At 55.0% G+C, this 16,520-nt stretch overlaps 3 protein-coding genes across 6 annotated transcripts; all 3 read left to right on the top strand.

Moving 5' to 3' along the window:
- The first annotated feature begins 302 nt into the window (after positions 1-302).
- SLC10A3 (solute carrier family 10 member 3) lies at positions 303-4,064 on the top strand. Of its 2 annotated transcripts, none has more exons than XM_065915520.1 (2): positions 303-944; positions 2,255-4,064. In XM_065915520.1, the coding sequence occupies exon 2, from the start codon at positions 2,393-2,395 to the stop codon at positions 3,824-3,826; it is 1,434 nt and encodes a 477-aa protein (XP_065771592.1). In that variant the 5' UTR covers positions 303-944; positions 2,255-2,392; the 3' UTR covers positions 3,827-4,064. The 2 variants fall into 2 exon arrangements, with proteins under 2 accessions (XP_065771592.1, XP_065771591.1); XM_065915519.1 differs by having other exon boundaries at positions 303-1,037.
- A 544-nt stretch (positions 4,065-4,608) lies between these two features.
- Positions 4,609-7,391, top strand: UBL4A (ubiquitin like 4A). 3 transcript variants are annotated; one of them, XR_010660415.1, is made up of 5 exons: positions 4,609-4,766; positions 4,929-5,034; positions 5,326-5,540; positions 5,644-5,944; positions 7,221-7,391. XR_010660415.1 is itself a non-coding variant. In XM_065915522.1 (5 exons), exons 1-5 carry the CDS (start codon positions 4,719-4,721, stop codon positions 7,330-7,332), a joined length of 588 nt encoding a protein of 195 aa, XP_065771594.1. In that variant the 5' UTR covers positions 4,609-4,718; the 3' UTR covers positions 7,333-7,391. The 3 variants fall into 3 exon arrangements, 2 of the variants coding, with proteins under 2 accessions (XP_065771594.1, XP_065771595.1); XM_065915522.1 differs by having other exon boundaries at positions 5,644-5,750; XM_065915523.1 differs by having other exon boundaries at positions 5,644-7,391.
- A 6,707-nt stretch (positions 7,392-14,098) lies between these two features.
- Positions 14,099-15,649, top strand: LAGE3 (L antigen family member 3). Its single transcript, XM_065916173.1, has 3 exons — positions 14,099-14,370; positions 14,695-14,823; positions 14,977-15,649. Exons 1-3 carry the CDS (start codon positions 14,147-14,149, stop codon positions 15,089-15,091), a joined length of 468 nt encoding a protein of 155 aa, XP_065772245.1. The 5' UTR covers positions 14,099-14,146; the 3' UTR covers positions 15,092-15,649.
- The last annotated feature ends 871 nt before the right edge of the window (positions 15,650-16,520 follow it).

The raw sequence follows: 16,520 nt of genomic DNA, 5'->3' as shown, positions 1-16,520 counted from the left end.
ACCGCAGAGGTCGCAGCGTGGTTGGGAAGGACTGGGTGCCTACCCGGTGTGGGTCGCCCCGGCAACGACCACAGAACACTGGGATACGCGTCTCGCTAGCCACACGAGACAGTCACCTGGCCCACCGCGACCCGGAAGGCGGTCAGGCCGGCGCGTGCGCACGCAGAACCGTCGCTCCCATGTTACGTCACATCCGATCTGGGCCCGCCCCGGCGGTGAGAGGTGAGGGGGCCGCCATGGGGTAGGCGGGGCGGGAGTGTGGGGCGGGGGCAGAGGCGGTGCTTTGTCGAGCTCGGGGCGGGGCCCCGGCTGGCCGTCTCTCGGGCGTCCGCCGGCCCGGCAGGCGCTGGCTCCGGCGCCGAGCTTCCGGGCCGCCGAGGCAAGTGAGAGCCTCAGGCCGGAAGGGCGGGCGGAAGGCGGCTTCTGGCTCCGGCCGGTTTCCGCCCTCTCTTGCTGTGGCGGCCGGGCGCCGCGGAGAAGGGTAGCCGCCGGGCGTTTGTGCAGCCGTGGGGACCGAGAGTGGCGTGAGGGATCCCAAGGCCGCCCAGGGGGGTCGCCGGCCTGCCGGCTTCAGGGCTCTCCTCCCCGCCTCCCTCCCCAGTTTCTGCCCGAGTTCTGATCTGCCCTGTCCGACAACTTCCGGACTCCCAGGTAGGGAGGAGCCCCGGGTCAGCACTGCCAACTGCACCGACACCGAACACTCGGCCAGTGTGAGAAAAGCTGCTGACCCGGGGTTCCCTCCCTCGTCTTGGGGAGTATCTGCCCAAACTCTCCTGGCACCTCAAGCAGAAATGATGGGATCTGGGCCAGATCCCCCACACAGTGACTCAAAGCCACCAGCGGTACTGGAACGACGGGGTGCATGGCCCTTCGCCTCCTCTGCCTTCTGAACTGGTTCACAACAGACCGGTGGCTTCAGTCTCGGGTGCCTTCATTTCTTCCCTGTGAGTCCCCTTCACTGTACTTCTCCTGCTCCCTCTGGTTTTCCTGCCTCCCTCTTCAGTGGTGAGACCCAAGGCTGGATCAAGGCCTCCAGGGTAAGTGACCCAAACGCCAAGCCAGGAGAGGCTGTGGCATCCCAGGGTGGTAGAGGATGAGTTTCCCAGGGATGAGCCTTCTGCTGAACCAGCCCTCCACCACCTATTTCCACTGCTCCCCAGTCTCAAATGAGACCATCCCTGATAGGATCTAGAGACGCAGGGGCCTCTTCCAAGACTCAGACAACGCCAGGCATGAGTCAGTCAGCAGTAAGGATGAATAATTACTGTGTCCTCATCTTGGTTGCCCCAGTTCCTGCAGGACAATAGCGTGCAGGCTGCCCAAATTGAGAAGTGGAAAGAGGCAGACATCCTTCTTTCCCCTTGAGGCAGCCCGCCCCTCTAGAAACACTCCTCAAGCCTAGTTCTAGGCTCTGGTAGGGGTCTGCATGGGCATGGGAGGAGTCCCTGAACTATGAGCAGAGCCTCTCAGATGTGGCACAGTGGCTCTAGGAACTCCAATTCTGGGCCTGCCAGGGGAGTGAGAGCTCTGACAGAAAGGGGAGAAACCTCTCAGTAGACACGTGGCCCTATCTGATCCCTTTCTGCTGCCCTTTCTGGCAGCTTCCCTGGGGAGAGGGGGACCTGCTTCCTCCCACAACCTCCATCTTGCCACTGTCAGCAGGTAGTTAGGCCAGATGGCCACACACAGCAGCACCGTTCACATGGCAGTGGTGAACGTCAGCACATGGGGCCTTTGGCCTGGGGGTAACCCGCTGCCCACACCACTTTGCCGGCTGCTCTCTGCCAGTCAGAAGACACTCAGATGCCATGAGCTGGCCTGCTCTCATCGGGCCTGCTTCCTGGGCATCCCTGGGGTGTCCTTCAGAGATTTCCTCCTGATTGTGGTACTGCTACAACTGTGCCTCTCAAAGCAAGTGGGGCACAGGCTAGTGGTGACAAGATTGGGGCTGGCTCTCCCTGGTGGCTGATCATGACTGATCCCCTGGTGTCAGGCCATCTCTGAATTGTGGAAATCAGCCTGAATCATTAGGTCGAAGGCGAGGTGGCCCTTCTGGGGAAGCTTAAGGCAGTTGTGACTGGGGAAGGGACATCCCAGTGGCACTCAAGGGCCAGCACTAGGCATTCCCTTTCCATCCCCAGACTTGCAGCAAGGGACCCTGCTGAGTCTCCCAGCAGTGGAACTTCTCAGTCATGCTCCTGGGCTCACAGCTGCTTGCCCTCATCAGCCACCACCATGTCCCTTCTCTTCTCAGGAAGAGCTCTACCATCAAGAAAGGCAGTCCAGCGCCAGGCCTCGCCCATGGACCCTTCTCAGGACCACCCAACGGCACCAGCAGGGCTGGCCTCCTAAGCCGCAGAGGGCCGGCACACCCCACCCTTCAGAAGGAGCCATGGTGTTTAGGAGTGGTGAAGCCTGCTCCCTGCAGTGGCCTGGCCCAGAAGGGGGCACTGGTTGCACGGGCCCCCAAAGCATACTCAGGGCCACCCTACTGCTTGTCAGCTTGCTCTGGGGGGCCCGGGGAACAGCCAGTGCCAGTCTCAGCCCAACTCTGGGTCATCCCGTGCCCCTGACCAGGGCCCGCTACCTGAGCATTGGAGATGGCTCTGTGATGGAGTTTGAGTTCCCAGAAGAGAGTGAGGGCATCATTGTGATCACAAGCCAGTACCCAGGCCAGGGCAACAGGACGGGGCCCAGCCCCGTGCTGAGGGTCACCTCCCTGGACCCAGAGGTGCTGACCATCAAGAATGTGAGTGCTATAGCCTGGGGCAGCGGTGGCAGCTTCGTGGTGAGCATCCGCTCGGGCCTACCTGGGATAGCCCCACTCCACATCCAGCTCACGGACCCCCGTGAGGCCCCACCCAGGCTGATCGAGGAGCGGAGAGATTTCTGCATCAAGGTCTCACCCACTGAAGACACCCCCACCACCCTTGGCACTGACTTGGTTCACTTCTCAGAGAACCCAATCCTCTACTTGCTCCTGCCTCTTATCTTCGTCAATAAGTGTTCATTTGGGTGCAAAGTGGAGCTCGAGGTGCTGAAGGGGCTCTTGCAGAACCCCCAGCCCATGCTGCTGGGCCTTCTAGGCCAGTTTCTAGTCATGCCCTTCTATGCTTTTCTGATGGCTAAGGTCTTCATGCTGCCCAAGGCCCTGGCTCTGGGCCTCATCATCACTTGCTCGTCGCCCGGCGGCGGGGGGAGCTACCTCTTCAGCCTCCTCCTTGGAGGGGACGTCACTCTGGCCATCTCTATGACTTTCATCTCAACGGTGGCTGCCACTGGCTTCCTGCCACTGTCCTCAGCCGTCTACAGTCGCCTGCTCAGCATCCATGAAACACTCCATGTGCCCATTTCCAAGATCCTGGGGACCCTGCTATTCATTGCCATCCCCATCGCAGCAGGCGTGGTAATCAAGTCCAAGCTCCCCAAGTTCTCGCAGCTACTGCTGCATGTCATCAAGCCCTTCAGCTTTGTGCTGCTCCTGGGTGGCCTCTTCCTGGCCTACCGCATGGGGGTCTTCATCCTGGCAGGCGTCAGGTTGCCTATTGTGTTGGTGGGCTTCACGGTGCCCCTGGTCGGCCTCCTGGTGGGCTACGGCCTGGCCACATGCCTGAAGCTGCCAGTGGCCCAGCGGCGGACTGTCAGCATTGAGGTAGGGGTGCAAAACAGCCTGCTGGCCTTGGCCATGCTGCAGCTGTCCCTCCGCCGCCTCCAGGCTGACTACGCCTCCCAGGCCCCTTTCCTTGTGGCACTTAGTGGCACCTCGGAGATGCTGGCCTTAGTAATTGGCCACTTCATCTATAGCAGTGTGTGCTCCGTTCCCTGAGGCCCCCTGGGTCAAGCTTTTGCCAGGCACCCCTATCCCCCAACCTCCACCAACTGTCCCCACCATTCTTGTGTACCAAAGGCCTTTAGTTCTCATGCACTATGCACAAGGTAAAAAAATCCAGGCTTATTTTTTTTACTCGTTTTTTATTCTCCAGCTTTCAGTGCCAAAGAGGCCATGCTGAATACTGTAGGCAGGCACTGCCCAGAAAATATATTTCAATAAAACAGAGAAGCAAGCTTGGGTCCCTTGCTGTCTTTGCCCTCTGAGGCCTGCGGGTCAGGGAAGGAAAGGCGTGGTGTGGCCAGGTGGGCTAGGGTGGAGGGCTGGCTTGGGCGACACAGTGACCTCTGGCCAGAATTAGCCCTCCTCGCCCCTGCATCGCCTCTGAGAGCTGTTACCTCTCTGTTCTAGAAGGAGCAGTGGGAAGGGCAGAGGCCAGACTCTCCCCGCCAGATATCAAGCTCAGTTGCTTTTCCACAGGTGGACTGAAAAGGAGGCCGGCGGGTGGTGAAGCGAGCTCGGCGGGGCCGGGTCTTCTGCGGGCTCCTTGAGAGTCAGGGGATGGGATGGGCATCAGCGTTGACCTGCTCTGCCCGCGGGCAGGGGCACGCGAACTCCCGGCCCGCCGTCTCCCCGGGCCCAGCTCGTCCCTCCACCCTTTCCCCTCTCCGCGGGGTTCTGGGCTCCGTTGTCCCGGGGTCCGCGGAGGACGGTCCAGGTTACTGGGGGAGGGGCCTGCGACGCCGAGGGGCGGGGCTGCGACGCCGGGCGCGCCCCTCGCGAGGCTTCCGGCGGCGGCGGGCGGTTCCGGCGCGCGCCCGGGGCGGCGGCGCGCGGCGGGGAGCCTTTGGGGTGCGCGCCGGCCCGAGTGGACGCCTCGGCGGACGCCATGCAGCTAACGGTGAAGGCACTCCAGGGCCGCGAGTGCAGCCTTCAGGTAGCATCGCCGGGCTGGGTCGCGCGGTCTGCCCCGCGGGCGCGGGATTGGGCCGCGGGCGGGGACAGACCTGGCGGGCCGGCCGCCCAGGGAGAGATCGGGAGAGCCGTCCTCCGCGCGGGCCGCGGCCTTACCCCCGCCCACCTTTCTCGGCCGGGACAGGTGTCAGAGGACGAGCTGGTGTCCACGCTGAAACATCTGGTCTCCGAGAAGCTGAACATCCCTGTCCGCCAGCAGCGGCTGCTGTTCAAGGGCAAGGCCCTGGCAGGTAACCAGGGAAAGGGGACGCCGGGGGAGACCCGCGGGAAGTCAGGGGACAGGGCGTCCAGCCCAGGCCCGGGCAGCAGTGTAGGTGGAGGGGGCTCTGGCTAGGTGACCCTCCCACCCCGGGAGGCCACCGCAGCACTTCACCTAGGCTCCCCAAGGCCTCGCAGCGCCGTGGGCAGTGCGACCGTGGACTCCATCAGTCTCTCTCTCTCTCTCTCTCTCTCTCTCTCTCTCTCTCTCTCTCTCTCTCTCTCTCTCTCTCTCTCTCTCTCTCTCTCTCTCTCTCGGACAGATGGGAAAAGACTCTCCGATTACAGCATCGGGCCGAATTCCAAGCTCAACCTAGTGGTCAAACCTCTGGAGAAGGTGTTACTGGAAGAAAGCACCGCGCGGAAAACGGCCGAGGCCCCGGCCCCACCACCCGCCGCCTGGCCGCTGATTTCCAGAGTCCTGGCCCGGCACTTCAGCGCCGCCGATGCCAGCAGAGTCCTGGATCAACTCCAGAGGGTGAGAATCGTGGCCCGGGACCTCCGCGTCCTGCTCACCTGCCTCTGTCCCAGCGCCCCCCGCCCAGTTGCACCCCTGAATCCTTCTGGCTTTCTCTCTTCAGGATTATGAGCGGTCCCTGAGCCGCCTAACGCTGGATGACATTGAACGCTTGGCTGGCCGCTTCCTGCACCCCGAAGCGACTGAAGCTATGGAGAAGGGGTTCTCCAAGTAGGATTCTCAGAGTGTGGGGAGGAGCCTGGCCGGGCCACAAGCTGCATGTAGCATTAAATGTCTTCTTGTATTGCAACTTGGCTCATAATACTGCCTGGCGGGTACCCGGGTACCTGTATCTGGCTCATGTTAGGTGCCAGGCCCCACTCAAAGCTCTTGACCCGGGTTGGCTCCCACATGTTGCACAAAAGGTGAGACAGCCAAGGCTCCTAGCGGGGAAGTTGAGGAGCCAGATTCTGAGTCCAGCCAGCTTCCAGAAGTGCTTCAGGGTGAGAGCGAGAAAGGGGTCGTTCAGACGGGTTCTGAGGACACGGGCGGCCATGGACATTCCAGGTTTAGCCCACTGAGGAGAAACCCTCGAGCAATACCTTTTCCAGGCCTGGAAGGGGAAGCAGCTAGCCACTGATGCCCAATCCTGTCACCTCATCCTTGGCAGGTCCAGCATTGGCAAGAGTTCAGGTGACGGCCAGCCTTGGGCCCCCTTAGTGGCTGCAACCAGTGTGCAGTCAAAGGGAAGGCGGGCTGGGGAGTTCTGCGATGTCACCCAGCTCTGGGGAGTGACCTTAGGCAAGTCCCTGTGCTGCGTTGGTCCCCAGTCATCGACTCTGCCTAGTGAGGGCTCCTCTTGAGACTCTCTTAGTTTCCTTTAGCTCCAAAGCCTGGGGTTAGGAGTCTGCAGGCATCCTACCCCTGTGTCCCAGATACAAACTGAGGCCAAATGCTGAGTGATGGCCAAGCATGGCCCAGAGACAGTGTCCTGGCCCTTAGTGTCACAGCTTTTCTCTGGGCACCCCCTTCTGCTTGTCTCCTCCCAGACACAAGCGGTCCGTGACCTTTAGAGATGACAGGTGACGGTCTCAAGGTGACTTGAGCAGGCCCCTGTACCCTTTGCCCATCCTCTGCCACATGTGGACAGGGCCTCCCACTGTACAAACTACTCACTGTCTGAGGGAACCTGGGTGGGGGCAGAAGCTGGGCCCACCTGGGTGGGCCGTAGAGATCGTCCAGGCACCTGCTACTTGGAGGAGGGTACCTAGGCCACCCTCCAGCCTGGGCCTCATGGGGTAAGTGCTGGGTCCCCAGATGGGGAGGATGGACAGTGGCTCGAGGGCCAAAGGCTTTGAAGAGCAGGTGGAAGTCCATGGTTCCACCCAGGAGCTGGGCATGCACTGCCGCAGGGCCCATGCAATAGACTTCCCTACGCTTTCATTTCTTTGTAGTCAGGAAATTTTATATTGACCTTTTCGTCACACTAGAGGTGTATGTGAGACTTTTATCTGAAAGGAACTCTATTAGCTGAGCTGCTTTTGGTTTCCCCATCATTGATTTAACCATTACAGGACATTGGTTTAAGCAATAAAGGAAGGATATTGGTTTGCGAAACTGAGAAGTCCAGGGGTATTGGCAGCAGATAAACGATTTCCCCAAATACCCAGTTTCTTCCTACCTCCCCTCTGCACTCTGCAGTGTCTGCTTCATCCCAGGCCTCTACCTCAGGATCAGAAGATGGCTGCCTGCAGCTTCCACCGAACCCCTCGGTCACAGCCAGCACGGAGCACCTTCCCGTCCTCTAGCGTAGCTTCCTCCTCAGCTACCCCAGCAAATAAATGCTGTCCCTTTTGGATGCTCGGAACCAAATGCCTCAATCGTTTTGTCGGGGGCTTGGGTGGGCTGTGGAAGGGAGAGGGCAACTCTCAGAAAGGCCGGGTCCTTGGGGTGGGCTGACACATACAGACAGGTCTTGTCGACAGACAGAAGAGACAGGTGGTGAGTCTTGTGTGCCTCCCGACTGAGCGGTGTCGACCCTGTGGTGGCTAGGAGCCATCTTCTGGGTGCAGGAAGTCATCGGGGACCTCAGGCTGCCCATGGAGACAGGAGTGGCATCTCCCAGGTGTATAGCAGGTGCCTTGCTGACCGACGGACCCGATTCCACGGCCCTGTGTGGCTTTCCACAACGTTCCAGAGGGCCTGTGGACACACTGTCCCAGACACTGCGAGGATGCATGAAATTACTTCTCAGGGAGCATGACCAAAGAAAGAGGGGAAAGGACTGAACCTGGGGGGACTTCACCAACTGGAGACATTGCAGAGGCCGAGGCGCCCCTGCAGACGCAAGGCCACAGGGAGAGCTTGGTGTCAGAGGCCAGGAAGGCCCCTCCAGCCAGGGTACAGAGTGTCTAGTGCTGCCAAGAAGCAAAAGCGAGGGCAGCCTCCTCTCAAGTTAACAAGAAGGTCATTGGCGATGTTTTAGGGCAAGAAGCCACTGCATGATGGAGAGGGGGAAAGGTCTTGCCAGTGACTGGAGACCCCTGGTTCCAGAAGCTTGTCTGGGCAGGAGTGTGTAGCTACAGGGGGTAGGGGGGAGACAGGGAAGAGGTGCTGGGATGAGAGATGGGAGGCCGGTGGGAAGGGGCCACGGAGGCTCTGGTCTAGGCCTTGTGCCATCATGAGAGGATAGAATGGCCACGGGCTGCACCCTGCCTTTGTCCTTAGGTTCTGAGGGGGGTGTATGCCCCCATGTACCCTGCAGGCTCCAAATGCTGCAATATCCTTCCACAGGGGCCGGAATGTTTATGACCAGCACTGTGCCCCTTGAGCCAAGTATCTGCCCCAGAGGTGGGCACTGACACCCCCCCCCCGTTACCCCCCCATCCCCTGGCCTGAGACCACTCTCTCCTCGTGGAGGGGCCTTGAAACAGCCCCACTAGGAGATAGCAGGGCAAGTGAAACGCCTAGCTGACGTGGCCCCAGACAGCAACGGTCTGGCACCTGGAATAAGATGCCTGTGGTGCCACTTGCCATGGGCACACTGGCAGAGGGGCAGGCTCAGAGGAAAGCAGCGTTTCCTTTGGGGTGGGACTCGCTGAGCTGGAAAACGCCCAGACGATGATCAGCTGCTGCATGCACAATTTGCTGGTGCCTTGCTTTCCATGCAGGCCTGGACAAAAGCCAGTCCCACCAGGTCCAGTAGGTCTGACAAGTGCTGCTCAGGACGGGTCAGGCCCTGCCAGCAGGAGGTGCAGAGGCCATGGCCTCTGTGCCCTGAGCCTTGGAAAGCCTGTAGGAGAGATGCTCAGTCCTCTCCCCCTGTCCCCCTCCAGGGTCCAGCCAGAGCAGCCTCCCGGAGCTACTGGGGGCCTGCCCTGGGCCACCTCTTCTGCCTGCCTTCTCCAACTTTTCTTTTTTTAATTGTATTTAATTTTATTTTTTTTCCTTTCCAACTTTCCTTTTTTTTCTTTTTTTTTCCTCCCCAACTTTTCCTTCCACTTCCCCTAGCTCTGGGCTTCCCTTTTGCTCAGTTGGTAAAGGATCCGCGTGTATTGCAGGTGACCCCAGTTCAGTTCTTAGATCGGGAAGATCCGCTGGAGAAGGGACAGGCTACCCACTCCAGTATTCTTGGGTTTCCCTGGTGGCTCAGCTGGGAAAGAATCTGCCTGCAATGAGGGAGACCTGGGTTTGATCCCTGGGCTGGGAAGATCGCCTGGAGAAGGGACCGGCTACCCACTCCAGTATTCTGGCCTGGAAGATTCGAGGGACTACAGTCCATGGGGTCACAGAGAGTCGGACACGACTTAGCGGCTTTCACTTTTCACTTTTCACCTGTGCTGGCTTTCCCCCAACACACCCATCTCCTACTCTTGGGGGACCCTGAGGCTCCATCCCCAGATCTCTTCTCTGGATCTCTCACTTCCTGGGGAACCTGTCCACCTTCATTGCCATTTCTGTGCTTTGTGTCCTTGTCTGCAGCTCACCCCAGACCCATCTCTGAGCTTCAGGCCACAGCTCTAGGTTGTGACTCTGAAGCCGTGCCCGGCTTCCCTGCAGACACCTCCTGTCACCCCTTTAGTGCTTATGATGTCGGTGGCACGGGGACTAGAAGACACAGTTCCTTCCTGCCTGGCACCCATGTGCCCAAGGTGAAAGGCAACACCACTGGGTCAGGCTTTTGACAACAGGAAGTGGGGGGCCACCTTCGCCTCTCCTAACTCTCCCTTGTCCACGGGCCATCAGGCAACAATGCTTTTGGAAGAGTCCAGGGCACTGGCCTCACAGCAAGTCCCAGGGTCTGGATTCACCTCCTTCCCTCCTGGTTAGATTCAGCTTAGGCTTTCTGAGGAGAGCGGCCACCCAGGGCAGGCTGTGTCCCTCCGCACACAGTGTGAGGGAGGCCCGGTTTGATCACTCGGTCTCTCCCTTGTAAAGCTGCCTTCTCCCTTCCTAACGCACAGATCATCTGGGTGATATCTTGAGACCCAGGGACTCTCTTTTCCCCAACAACCTCCCTCTCATGGTCTTACCACCCAAGGATGCTCCCCAGCTGTATCAGTTCAACTGGACGAATTGCACTGGTGGTTGCAAAATGGTGATTTTCTTGTGCTTTCTTGCTTTCTACAATTACTAGTTGGCATTTCTCTACAAAGAACTTTCCCTTTTCCCTGTTGTCTTTTCTTAGTTGTCACGGTGGACACGTTTTTTTTTTATTCAATAACTTAGAATCTAAGAGTGTCACTTTGGGGACAGTTTTTACTGGACTGTAGCATACATACAGTAATAGGCATAAGTCATCAATATACAGCTCAACAGAATTTTACAATGAATACACCCATGTGTGCATCCCCTCCAGATTGAAATATATGCATAATGTCTGCATTTATATTACCTTCCCTGGTGCCTCCTCTCCAAAAAGTTTAATAACCTTTTGGGTGCTCAAATTGTTCTAGCTTTGGTTCTTTCCAGTTGGCTTCCATGTCTCTTTCATATATCCCATCCTTTTCCTTTTCAAGCATATCCTTCCTTTCTGACACTACAAGGTGCTCCAGGCTCCTCTTGTATTTTTTCCTGACCCATACCTAGAATCTTACATTTCTCCAAGGAGCTCTGGTTCCTTTTAGTGGAGACTGGTGTTGAGAACCAAGTTCTGGGTACAGGGAACATTCTTTGCTACTGGAGTGTCATTACTTCTAGACTCTCACTGGACAAAACTAGGCAATCTATTTTTTTAAGAATTCATACTGTGATCCCCAATTCCAGTCTGGTAGCACAGTTCTATCTCAGCTTCCCTCATTCCACATTGATGTTCCTAACAACAACAACAACAAAAAGAGTATATGGATATGTTTACTCATCTCTTCTAGTGGATACAGTCTACCTTGCAGTATAACCAAAGTAGCTTCACAATCACCTCAGGACTATCATTACCAACAACATGCATACTGAGAATAAAGCTGATTCTTTCTGTCCTTAGAATATATCCCATAAAGGAAGCACTGTCAGAGAGTGAGTTTGAAAGTTTCCTGACTTATTTTCTCTGTGTGGCTTTGTTACTAACTGGATATGCAGTTAGGCTCACTTACTTTTGTTTTTATTCCGTTTTAGCATTTTTCCTCTCTTTCAAATGTGTTTTTGAACATATAAAATATGTTATGGTTCAAAGTCAAAACTACACAAAAAGATATTAATATTTTACAAGAAATCCTATACCCATCTCAACCCCTTATCAGTGAGAATTTTCACTAGTTTCAGGGTTCTCTGTCCTCTTTATTTTTTTCCCAATAAGCATGTGTATCTGTGAATGTGTGTGCACAGGTCGTTTGCACTCGGCTTTTTTTTTTCCCACATAACAATATATCTTGGAAATCATTTCATTTTTCTTTTTTTATTTCATTTTTCATTAGAGACTTTCATTGTTTTTCACTGCTGCTTAGGACTGTTGTATGAATGAACCACAAGTGATTTCACCAATTCCATCCTGATGGACATATGTGTTACATTCAGTTGTTTTTTCTTTTTTAAAATTTTGGGCTGTGCTGGGTCTTTGTTGCTGCACATGGGCTTTCTCTAGTTACAGTGCAAGGCTTTCTCATTACCATGGCTTCTGTTGTTGTGGAGCATGGGTTCTAGGGTGCATGGAATTCAGTCGTTGTGGCACAGGGGCTCAGTAGTTGTGGAGCATGAGCTTAGTTGCCCCACAGCATGTGAAATCTTCTTAGACCAGGGATTGAACCCATGTCCCTGCATTGGCAGGTAGATTCTTAACCACTGGACCACCAGGGAAGTCCAATGGACGTGGACACCAAGTCCATGTCCAATAGTTTTCTATTACTATTTATATTACGCTGAGTAACAGAGGATAAGGTGGTTGGGTGGCATCACTGACTCAATGGACATGAGTTTGAGTTGGTGATAGACAGGGAGGCCTGGCGTGCTGCAGTCCATGGGGTCTCAAAGAGTCAGACACGACTGAGCGAGTGAACTGAACTGAAGTAATTTTGTGTACATGTTGCTTCATATTTGTGAAGTAATTGGTACATGTGCCATTGCTAGGCCCAAGACACTGAGTTTTTGAGGGGATGAGAAGGGGGCAACAGAGGATGAGATGGTTGGATGGCATCACCGACTCAATAGACATGAGTTTGAGCAAACTCCGGGAGATGGTGAAGGACAGGGAAGCCTGGTGTGCTGCAGTTCATGGGGTCACAGAGTCAGACACGACTGAGCACACATAATGCTGTTTCATCCAACAAGAAACAAACCACCTACCGTATAAACTATACAGAAAAGATATCAGAGACAATACAATGACAGTATAGAAGTAAACAAACTTATAATTTCAGATTATTAGAAATACAGCAAACTGAAATGGGCAAATGTGATGAAGAGTGCCTGGGGGCAGTATGTTAGATTGGTGATCCCAAAGGCTTCTTGGAGTTGACACCAGAGACTAGATCTTAATGACAAGAAGGAGCCAGGCACGGGAATGTCTGGAGACAGTCTTCCAAAAAGGAAAAGTAAGTCCAAAGGGATGGGGGCAGGCCACCCTTAGTCAAGAGCAGAGAGAAGTCCCTAGAGGCTGCACAGAGTAGGGAAGCAAGCAGGTAGAGGAATCCTGAGCCGGGTCACACAGGCCTTTTATAAGCTACAGGAAGGAGTTTGTCTTTGGTTTCAAAGACAATAGGAAACTGTTTTAGTACTTTAAAAGGGACATGATATGATGTGATATATATTAAAAGGGACATGATATGATGTGATATATATTAAAAATTTTAAAAATTAAGAACTGATCCTACTGTGGAGAACAGGATGTAGAGGAGCAAGCATAGAATAAAACTAGTCAGAAAGCTGTTCAAGGGGCTCCCCTGGTGAAAAAAAAAGTGAAAGTAGTAGTCACTCCATTGTGTCCCACTCCAGGCTCCTCTGTCCATGGAATTCTCCAGGCAAGAATACTGAAGTGGGTAGACATTCCCTTCTCCAAGGGATCTTCCCCACCCAGGGATCAAACCCGGGTCTCCTGCACTGCAGGCAGATTCTTTACCATCTGAACCACCAGGGAAGCCCCAGCGGTAGAGAATCCGCCTGCCAATGCAGGAGACTTGGAAGCACTGATCCAGGAAGATCCCACATGCTTGGGAACCACTAAGCCAGGCACCACAACTACTGAGACTGTGCTCTAGAGCCCACGCGCTCTAGAGCCTGAGCTCCGCCAACAAGAGAAGTCACTGCAATAAGCCTGCTTGCTGCAACTAGAGAAAAGCCCTCACAGCAAGGAAGACCCAGCACAGTCAAAAACAAATAAAATTATATGTGAAAAAAGAAAGCTTTTCAAGGAGTTCAGGGAGATAGGGTGGCCACCGGTGGAGACTAGCAATGAAGGGGGAGAGGGTAGGCTGATTCAGGATGGATTTTGAGGGGTGATCCAACAGGCTTTGATAACCTACTTCACCTTTATGCCCTTCCTTATGATTACAAAGGAGGAAAACAGAAAACTAACAGGCCTATCACCATCACAAATCTCATGTCACAAAAAACTTGTTTTTGATTAAAAATGCCGTATAAGGTTACTGTCAAAAACTTGAAGGAGAACAGAAAAAGGAAGCGAAAATCGAGTCATACAGTTTGCGAAGGGCCTGAGCTGTGGGAAAGAGTTAGTCGCTCAGTCGTGCCCGACTCTGTGGTTTAGTCTGTAAGTCGTGTCCGACTCTTGCGACTCCACGAACTATAGCCCCCCAGGTTCTTCTGTCCATAGGATTCTCCAGGCAGGAATACTGGAGTGGGTTGCCATTTCCTCCTCCAGAGGATCTTCCTGACTCAGGGATCAAACCCGGATCTCTTGCATGGCAGGCAGATTCTTTACCCACTGAGCTACAAGGGAAGGCCCGAACTGTGGAAGGGAGACTCTTTTCTCTGCGGCCAACGGAGACCCCCCTCGGCCGGCCGGCTCCACCGGACCTGTTTCCGCAGGCGCGTGGGGCGGGGTCGACGCGCGGGGCGGGGCGGGGGCGGGGCGGGGGCGGTGCTTCAGGAAGGAGCCGCAGTTTCTCAGCCGCCTGCGGAGAGGGCAGGCGACGCCGAGCCCCGGAGCCCGCGGGTGGAATTGGAGGCGGAGCACGGCAGCCATGCAGGAGGCAGGCGGGAACGCAGGCGGAGGCAGCCGGGCGGGTGGCGCGGGAAGCCAGGGCCGGCGGGGTGTCGGGGGTTGCCGGGGTGGACCCCGCAGCGCGGGTACTACGTCCGCTGCAGACCACAGAGCTCCGGGTGTCGGGCCGGCCCAGCACTCTTTGGGGCCGGGCGGAGACCCGTGGTCCTCGGCCCAAAGGCCGGGAAGCCGACCATGCGTATTGTATCCTACTCGAGGGGCAGTGCGGATTGGGCTGGGGGCTGCCTGCAGTGGGAGGTGGGACAAACGGACCGGCGGGTCAGGGGCTGTTGGGGAGTGGAATGGCCGGGGTACCTGGGGCGGGCAGAGAATAGAGAGCTGAAGGGAGACTGGAGGCGGGGATGGGCCGGGGTGGCTTGGGTCGGGGGGAGAAATGGGATCACGGGGCAACGGGGTGGCTGGGCTGGATTAGGGCTACGAGTGACCCGGAGGGGCTGGAAGCGGTTCTGAGACAAAGCCCAGAGCTCCAAATCCTTGTGGGTGGTACCTTAACCGAGTCTCCATCAGCACCCTAAACGTGCCTTTCCCGTCCGCCTTGGAGGCAGAGATTGCCCGTGGGTCCCTGGCCCCAGATGCCGAACCTCACCGTGGGGCGGTTGGGAAGGAGCTCACAGTGAGCGGCAGTGTCCTAGCGGTGTAAGTTGGAAAAGGGGCTGGTTGGAAGTGGTAGCAAGTGACCAAGCTCGCCGGGTATGCTCTATTTGGACACACTCAAGGGCTGCGTTTATGGAGGTGATGCAGTGCGCTGGGCCCATTTCCACCTTGATTTTCTTTTTCTGTCACTTTCAGCTGCTGGAGAGCTGAAGATTGCCGCCTCCTTCGAATCTCCATTGTCAACTTTCTGGACCAGCTTTCTCTGGTGATGCGAACCATGCAGCGCTTTGGGCCCCCTGTTGCCCGCTAAGCCAGGGCTAGGGAAAGGGGGGTTAAGGTCTGACCTGGTGGCCCTTCCTAGACAGTGCATCCTTTTTTTTTTTTTTTTTTTTGACAGTGCATCCTTACTAGGGCAGTGATTCCTGCATTAGTTGCCGAGTTATTATGGGGACCTCATCTTTTGCCTGTACTGGCCCTTGGGTGCTCAAGGTCCACTTGCATTGTTTGGTGCTTAAATGTTTCTTAACTACTGAAAATAAAATTGACATATGATGAGTTTATTTTCAACTATAGCACCCTCAAAATTCTTGCCTTTGTCCTTAGATTGGAGGGTTCTCTGATTCAGATAGTCAAGTAGTACAGTGTAAGTGAAGATAATCTAAGAAATGGAGGAGAATAGGTCCTGTCTCATTCAGTTATTAGCTACTGTCAATATTTTGGAGCATTTTCTGAGTTTTATAGTTACATAGTAAACGTGTAACAATATTTGATATTGTGCAAGTTTAGCATTTTTCCTGGTATTTCTCATCTAACATGAACTTTTTTCTAAAAACTCTTCAAAATCATTGAATGTTTAAACTATTTTCAGTCTTTGCCATATTATAGGTAATGATTCAGTGGAATGCTTGTATATAGATCTTTGCATGAATGATTAAGATTACAAGAAGTAGAATTAGTTAAATATTTAAAGCTCTCAATCTGAAGTATGTGAAATTATTCTCTATAAAATACCCTCCCACCAGAATTCTGGTTTCCCCCACATTAGTGTCACCATTAGGGGCTTCCCAGGTGGTGTAGTAGTAAAGAATCCACCTGCCAGTGTGGGAGGTGCAAGAGATGAGGGTTTGATCCCTGGTCCAGAAGATCCCCTGGAGGAGGAAATGGCAACCCACTCCATTATTCTTGCCTGGGGAATCCTATGGACAGAGGAGCCTGGTGGGAGTCCATGGAGTCGAAAAGAGTCAGACACAATTGAGGGACTCAGCACAGCACAGCACTGCACAGGGGCACAATGACTGCAATGCACTCAGGACAGGAAAGAGTTGGCAGACATAAAGGTGTTTGGTGGCCATGAAGCTCTGGACCATTTTGAACAGAGTGGGGACAAGAGCCACCATGTTTATTAACAGGGTCCCGGTGCCTCTCATGGTGAGAAGAGGCTGAGGGCAGCCAGGGCAGAAGTGGGGAGACTGGCATCCAGGCAAGAGACAAGGGCAGCTTGGACCACTCAGGGGCAGTGGACGTGGGGAGAAGGGAGCGGCTTCTGAACATGTCTTAAAGGTGGAGCCACCCGGCCTTGTTGATGGATTGGACATGGCCGCCCTGGACCACCTCAGATCCTCAGAAACCCCACAAGGAGTCACTTTTCCTCCTGTAAATGGTATCCAGCTCAAGCAGAGTCTGACAGTCTCCCCACCTGCTTCTACCTGCCCCGAGAACAAAGCCACATGCCAACTCCG

The sequence above is a fragment of the Muntiacus reevesi genome, chromosome X (genome assembly GCF_963930625.1).
Source record: "Muntiacus reevesi chromosome X, mMunRee1.1, whole genome shotgun sequence".
Taxonomy (NCBI): domain Eukaryota; kingdom Metazoa; phylum Chordata; class Mammalia; order Artiodactyla; family Cervidae; genus Muntiacus; species Muntiacus reevesi.
This window is presented reverse-complemented; position numbering and strand designations above follow the sequence as displayed.